At 33.8% G+C, this 8,101-nt stretch overlaps 1 protein-coding gene across 1 annotated transcript; it reads right to left on the reverse strand.

Annotated features, from left to right (window-relative positions):
• Nucleotides 1–1,433: 1,433 nt before the first annotated feature.
• LOC127739142 (uncharacterized) lies at nucleotides 1,434–4,679 on the reverse strand. The gene is made up of 2 exons (XM_052250735.1): nucleotides 3,502–4,679; nucleotides 1,434–2,028 (listed from the first exon to the last, which is right to left on the reverse strand). Exons 1-2 carry the CDS (start codon nucleotides 4,544–4,546, stop codon nucleotides 1,571–1,573), a joined length of 1,503 nt encoding a protein of 500 aa, XP_052106695.1. The 5' UTR covers nucleotides 4,547–4,679; the 3' UTR covers nucleotides 1,434–1,570.
• Nucleotides 4,680–8,101: the final 3,422 nt, after the last annotated feature.

The raw sequence follows: 8,101 nt of genomic DNA on the forward strand, positions 1-8,101 counted from the left end.
CGATATAACATGTTACTTTTATTATTCTTCCCTTAGTTTAGGTCAAATTTATTTGTTTAGTGTATGTTCAATGGTGTTAATATGTCCTTTGATTGAGTTAACCTATTTCAGTTGATATCTTATAGTGTGTCTTTCTATGTTGTGATGTTACACTATTGTTTCAGAAAAAGGGTGAAGGTTTGGTATCAATAAAACGTTTAAACCCGCTGCATTTGTTTGCACCTGTCCTAAGTCAGGAATCTGATGTTCAGTAGTTGTCATTTGTTGATGTGGTTCATAAGTGTTTCTCGTTTCTCGTTTTTTATATAGATTAGACCGTTGGTTTTCCCGTTTGAATGGTTTTACACTAGTAATTTTTGGGGCCCTTTATAGCTTACTGTTCGGTGTGAGCCAATGCTCCGTGTTGAAGACCGTACTGTGACCTATAATGGTTTACTTTTATAAATTTTGACTTGGATGGAGAGTTGTCTCATTGGCACTCATACCACATCTTCTTATATCTATTTACAAAGAGAAAATATGTTTCAAATTTTAAATAAACAAGCATGACGAAAAAAGTGTTGAAAACTGATGATTTAAGTAAATTTTCTAAGTCCAAGGACCATAAATCTGCACAAAATCATCAGATCGGAACAAAATTCGAACTCGATCTGTAACTTGTCATGATAAAACTATACACCAATTATCAAATCAATATCTTCAAGCTTAACACAGAAAAGTGTTGAAAACTGATGATTTAAGTAAATTTTCTAAGTCCAAGGACCATAAATCTGCACAAAATCATCAGACCTGAACAAAATTCGAACTTGGTCTGTAACTTGTCATGATAAAACTATATACCAATTATCAAATCAATATATTCAAGCACGAAGAAAAAAAGTGCGGAAAATTGATGTTTTGAGTGAATTTTCTAAGTTTAAGGACCATAACTCTGCACAAAACCATCAGACCGGAACAAAATTCAAACTTTATCTGTAACATGTCATGATATAACAATACACTAAATATCAAATCAATATTTCCAAGCACGAAAAAAATAAATTTGGAAAACTGATTTGCCGGACTGACGGATGGACAGACAGACAGACAGACAGACGGACGGAGTGCAAACCTAACGTCCCCTTTGACTTCGTCGGTAGGGGACTAATAACAGCTTAAAATCTATTTTCTAAAGTAAACTATGTGAGAGTATTTTGAGAATAACTTCAAGAATTTTAACTTAATAAAAATCAAAAATAAATGAAAACAAAATTTAAGTATAAAATTTGCCTTTAAATATCAAAATAAGTTTATCTTGTTATTTTTGCTGAAAACTTAATTTTCATAAATTGTTTATTGAGGTCCACGAATCATTGAATGCATCTCTGAAAAATTGAAAGAAAAAAAATGTTCACGGTTTTTGAAATACAAAATTTCACAACAGAATAAATTTGAAATCAATAGCAGTTATCTTTTGTTAAATCAATGCAAAACTATAAGCAATACTATCTATAAAAATCGATTTTTACATATAACGTTGATGCTTATCGGTGATAATTCGTTTCTTACAAAACTAAATCAATAGATGTGTTCATCTGTTCATTGCTTTTATAATTTCCTCAATAGGCGTAACTAGTGACAATCCTGATCCAGAACAGAATGAGTTTGCCATACCAACACAGCCAGTGTTTTTTGGTGTGTTCCCTGTAATATAGACGCAGGTTCCAGAATCTCCTTCTTTCAGAGGGATATTCATTACCATCTGATTGTACATTGTAAAAATTCTTCGATCAGTTTGAGCACCAACAGGTAATTGCATATGAGCTGGACTTGCCATTACAAGTGGTTGGAAGTGTGCACCATTGGTGTTTGCCGCTGCATTCCCAAGATCCTTCAAATACACATCCTTTGCACTTGAGTGCTCTAGTTTTACATCATTTAAGATCTTGCCCGAAAATGCACCAGGAGTCACTGTGGTAACGTTGTCATCTCTGCCACATAAAAATTTATGATCGCAGTAATTTTTATTGACAAATGGTGTTGTTAATCCTACAAAAAAAAATTAAAAAAATTAAATACTGACACATATAAGACATCACCAGAAAGTCCTTTTCTTGGCAGATGTTTTTTTATTCTGCAACATGACTTGCAAATATCATTTATGTTAACCTTCCCTCTAACACAAGTCACAATCGGGGAACATGAAAAATCTTGTCATTGCCATAATAATGCTAATGCCTAGTCGACTACAAAATTGAAAAAGATGGGTAAAAATCATCTTTCAAGGGAAATAACTCCTTTGAGGAGTTGGTTGGAATCGTTTCTCTTTATCTGTTTAAGTTTCTACCAAAAATGCAAAAAATAGGTAAATATCATCTTCTAAAAGCAATAACTCATAACTGGTCAATTAATAATGTCGAAGATGTTGACTTATTTAGTCTATGTTAGTTCATTTATATGTTTTCGGGTTAAGTGTGAGGACCATTTCGCTGAACTAGTATACATTATTGTTTAAGGTTCATCATAACCTTTTGGCTAATATGGCCGTATTTACACCACAAATTTTACTCCGAGTACAGACAAACCTGTGCACCTGGAAAAGTTTTAAGGCATGGCAGGAACTAGATAATTAAATTTGAAATACATTTTATGTTTCAGAAAATCATAAAGTTTTCTGGATTTTTGGTATTCATTTTTTTTCATTCCTGCAGAAAGTGCCAAAATAATCTAAGTTGGGAAAGAGGTTTGAGAAGCTCCCCTCATATAATAAATGTTGTGAGTAGTATTGATCTAAATGGAAAATAGATGGACAATAGACTTCTACAATCAATAGGTAATTTAAACTGTGTAACTGAGTGGACCGTATCAAATGAAACTCATGTGTTTGTTTATTTTGCTATCTTCTGCAGACTGGAAAAAAATGCACATCAAAATCCAGGTAAGTTTTTAATTTTCTGAAACATAGACTTCATAAAACTTTTATATATATATATGCCTGCCGTGCCTTAAAACTTTCCTAGATGCACCAGTTTGTCTGTACTCATAGTAGATTTTGTGGTGTAACACGGCCATATTTTTCAATTCCTTTTGATGAACCTTAAGAGCCAGCTGAAGTTTGCCTCTGGGTGCGGGATTTTCTCTCTGTGTTGAAGACCCATTGGTGGCCTTGGGTCTTTGGTCGGGTTGTTGTCTCTTTGACACATTCCCCATTTCCATTCTCAGTTCTATTTTTTGTATATCCTATCTGGCTGAACATTTTTGCTGTTTACAGTTTCTATCTTATGAGGCGTGAATTTATGCAAACTTATTGTATCTAAGGAGCTACTGCAATTGTTTGTATCCAGTTCATAACCGTAGATTTGGAGATAACACCCTTCAGTTCCCCTGTATACTCGTGGGCTTCACCTCAGGATGTACTGGAGTGCTTCATTGGGTATGAACAACCATATATAATAATGCAACTGTCAGTGTTTATACTTTTCTTGATCATAATTTCACTATAATAGTAAATAAATCATTTACCTGAGCATTCACACCTTCTAGCGGATCCACTGTTGTCACGAATAATATCATTTTCATCAATTTTAAAATCTGGGGATTTAATATCCACTAATGCTGCGTCAATACTAGTTGAGTTGGGATCATCATGATTGAATACTCGTCGAATAAGGTTTCCGCATATTTGATCACCTTGTTGTTGATTGAAAATCACATCTACAGGGTTATTATGAGACATATCGTCAAGTGGAATAATTAATTTGGAAAGGCCAAGTAGCACATGTGCACATGTTATAAAACATTCATAACGACCAAAATAATGATAAAAGCCTCCTAAGGTCCCACAGCTAGTTGTTGTTCCTATTTTGTCTCCAACTCGTAATGTTGTGGAGGCAAAATGTCCCCTTCCTTGCAAAATATCCGTTGCTATGCCTCTAATACTCTTTGGGAAATGGCTCTCACCAAGAGGTATTATTCCTTTCCTATGACAAAATAGTTGAAGACAGGCCCTTGTTGGTAAAATTAAATGTTTTTTACCATAACCTGATGATTTCATTTTGGATGGACAAATTAAAGAAAGGTTTCTATGTTTCTGAAATATCGAGGATGCAACATGTCCATTAATTTCTTGTAAGAACATACTGTAAGAATTTGGTGCATAGAGATCGGACATCTTCTTCAGTATGTCTTTCATTTCGGTCTGTGGCATGTTTGACGATTCATTTATTTCACTATATTTAAATTTTGATATTTCAAAATTACAAAAAGTATCTGGAATGCCATTTGTATTTTCTGCAATGGATTCAATGACTATAAGCTTCTTGCTAACAGGTAAACATTGTTGGCTCTCTGTTAAACAGTGACAGTGGCATTGATAAGCTGGATATATGTCCACAATTTTCTCCATCAAGCTTTGTTTGAATCTCTTGTAAAATTCCCTGGTTATCTTCCATGAAATAACTTTAATTACATCATTGTAGCCAATTTCAAAGGATTTTGATAGCACTTGAGTCAAACAGTTATCGTCATATGAAAAGTTAGCCAACAGCCATCGACAGAGCATAGACATTTTATTTACTACTGCCAAATGCAGACCTTCTTTTTCATTAAAAAACTTCTTGTTTTGACATTTAACCAATGAACAGATTATTTGATACTCAGGCTTGATTTTTGATAACTTTGAGTTTTCATCCTTTTGGTAAAATAAACCTGAAAAATACATTTTACCAATTATTTCCATATCTAAATTTAACACAATATTTATTACAATGAAAAATAAAATGCTTCGCCGAGCGCAGCCTGATACGACCGCAGAGGTAGAACCCTGAACAGTTGGTGCAAGTTTGGACACAATATTCAAGCTTGATACTGTCTGAATTTGTGATCAAATTTTTGACATAATAAAGGTTTCTGACACAAAATAAATGTGGTGAAAGATCTTAAAAATTTGAAACGGGTTTTGTTTTCAATTGAAGATTTATTGCTATTGCGCAATACTGTGATATTGTGCAATACTGTGCTATTGCGCAATTCTGTGATATTGTGCAATACTGTGCTATTGCGCAATACTATGCAATTGAAGATTTCGTGCTATTGCGCAATACTGTGCTATTGCACAATACTTAATATAATAATTTACACATCCTGTTTGGTATGTTTCTCCTGCCATATCAGTATTTTTGCTTTTATATATAAATCAGAAATAATCATTGTAAAAATGGAAAATTTTAATGAAAAAAACCCCCCAAAATTATGAAAAAAAAAAATCCCCCCCCCCAAAAAAAAAATTTGGAACCCCCCTCGGAGTAATTACCCCAAAACTCAATCCCAGCCTTCCCTTTGTGGTATGGTACCTTGCAGCACAATTTCAGAATGATCCATACACGTAAACACAAGTTATTGTCTGGAAACTAGTAAAATGCTTGTTTTTGGTCCTTTTTTGGCCCCTAATTCCTGAACGTTTGGGGCAATTACCCCCAAACTGAATCCAAGCCTTCCCGTTGTGATATGGAACATTGTGGTATAATTTCAGAGAGATCCATACACTTGCACACAAGTTATTGTCCGGAAACTACAAAAATGCTTGTTTTTGGCCCTTTTTGGCACCTAATTCCTAAACTGTTAGTACCATAACCCCCAAAATCAATCCCAACCTTTCTTTTGTGGTATTGAACCTTCTGGTAAAATTTCAAAGAGATCCATTTACTTAAACTAAAGTTATTGTCCGAAAACCAAATGTGTCTTCGGACCATGCCGACGACGACATCATAGCATTATACGACGCAAAAAAAAATTTGCGGTCGTATAAAGAGTTGGAAGATATAAAAGGGACATTTTGAATTCTTATGTCATAGAAAAACTGAAAAATTCCATGGCAATAATCTGTAAAATGTGCCGTATTTAAGAAATAGTTTTAAAAACCTGATTATACTTAAAATACCTTAACATATATTATAATGAGACATGAATACGGTCATATTTGCCAGTCATGTCTGCTTTGAAATTCATATGATCGGAATGAAATTGTCAATGTCGGTCAATTTGAATATGAAAATCGTCCTTAAAAATATAAACAGGTATGAAATTTCAAGTAATTTAGATTTCAATACCTCTAACACAGGTCCCTTTTTGTTGTGACTTCTGGGTTGGATGTGAAAATTTGCGCACAAAAAAATCACATAGGGTTGTGCCAAATTCTGTGTCAAATTAATCTTATGTCCATGTTTCATAACAATACATCAAGGTTTTCAAATTTAACATGTCAAAACAATTCAATCACAGACTGTGTGTAAATGATAACTACAAAACACTGAGTCCATCTATGAGAAAAACACTAAAAATTAAAGAACTATATATTAAAAATTTTGCTTCAAACATTATCTCTTAATCATACAAAAAATCCTCCGCAGGGTGCAGGTTGATTAGACCGCACAGGTCGAACCATGAACAGTTTGGGCAAGTATGGACACAACATTCAAGATTGATACAGCTCTGAATTTTGATTGGTATTAAATATTTGACACAGCATAGGTTTCTGACAAAGAATGAATGTGGTCTGAGAACTTCAAAAATTGAAATTGGATGTTTACCTATCATGGTCAAATATGCAAAGTCTAAATGAATGGTTAGATACAGCATTTCAAAGAACCCAAAGAATTTAATTTTTTGATGAAATCAAACAAAGATTAATTTTGGACCTTTTGGTCCTGAATGTGGACCAATTTGATAACGGGGCCTAGAATTCAAAATCTACATACACCGTTAGATTCAGCATATCCACGAATACCATATATTCATTTTTTTATTGAAATCAAACAAAATTTAGATTTGGACCCTTATAACTTGGTTAGACTCAGCATATCAAAGAACCCCTTATTCATGTCATTTTCAATTTTTGTTGAAATAAAAAAAAGTTTAATTTTGAACCCCAATGTGGACCAAACTGGGCCAAAAATAAAAATTTAAACACATCTTTAGATTCAGTCTATTAAAGGACCCGAAGAATTTATTAAAAAAGAAATCAAACACAGTTTTATTATGGAATCTTTGGACCAATTTAAAAACCGGGTCCAAAATCAAAATCTTAAATACACGGTTAAATTCAGCATACCACAGAACCAAAAGTATTCAAGACTTTGAATTTAGCCTCATTGAAATCGGTCAATAAATTAGCAACTTATATAGAGTATTAGAAAAGTATTGTTTTTGTCCCCTTTGTTTCTTTACAGTTAGGGTAATTATCCCAAAAATCCATCTCAACCTTCTTTTTTAGGTATAGAACTTAATGGTACAATTTCATAACAAGAGTGCACACGCTGAAATGTCTCGTCTGCTTTATTCTCCATTGATGTTATATTGATAGTCTTAAATATTAAGCTTTACTACAAGTATCACAAAAAAATTAAAATGATTCAAGAAAATGAGGTCAAGGTTCAAAAAACCAAACCAGAAATACATGTACACCTTACAATCATTCCATACACCAAATACAGTTGACTTATTGCTTATAAATTCTAAGAAAAAAACTTAACCAGGAAAACTAACACTGACCTATGAATCATGAAAATGAGGTCAAGGTCAGATGATCGATGCCAGACAGACATGTACACCTTACAATCAATCTATGCATTAAATAAGAAATTTAGAATGAATGGGGAATGTGTCAAAGAGACAACAACCCGACCAAAGCAGAAAACAGCCGAAGGCCACCAATGGGTCTTCAACACAGCGAGAAAGTCCCGCACCCGGAGGCGGGTTTCAGCTGGCCCCTTAACAAAAATGTGTACCAGTTCAGTGAAAATGGACGTCACACTAAACTCCAAAACAAATAAATGAACTAAAATAAAAAAAAAAAACATACAAGATTAACAAAGGCCAGAGGCTACTGACTTGGGACAGGCGCAAAAATGCAGCGGGGTTAAACATGTTTTGTGAGATCTCAACCCTCCCCCTATACCTCTAGCCAATTTAAAATAAACAAACACACAGCAATACACACAGTTCAAAAGAAGTCTGAGTCCGATGTCAGAATAGGTAACAAAAGAAACAAAGCAAAATGACAATGATGCATAAATTAACAAAGGACTACTAGCAGTTACTGACATGCCAGCTCCAGACCTCAATT

Source organism: Mytilus californianus, unplaced genomic scaffold (genome assembly GCF_021869535.1).
Source record: "Mytilus californianus isolate M0D057914Y unplaced genomic scaffold, xbMytCali1.0.p SCAF_4, whole genome shotgun sequence".
Taxonomy (NCBI): domain Eukaryota; kingdom Metazoa; phylum Mollusca; class Bivalvia; order Mytilida; family Mytilidae; genus Mytilus; species Mytilus californianus.

Bases quoted from the DNA above. Each gene is read 5' to 3' on its own strand.
- LOC127739142 (XM_052250735.1), bottom strand. From the start codon at position 4,546: ATGTCTATGCTCTGTCGATGGCTGTTGGCTAACTTTTCATATGACGAT. The intron at 2,029-3,501 runs GTAAATGATTTA...TTTTTTTTGTAG, and splicing joins TAGAAGGTGTGAATGCTCAG to GATTAACAACACCATTTGTC.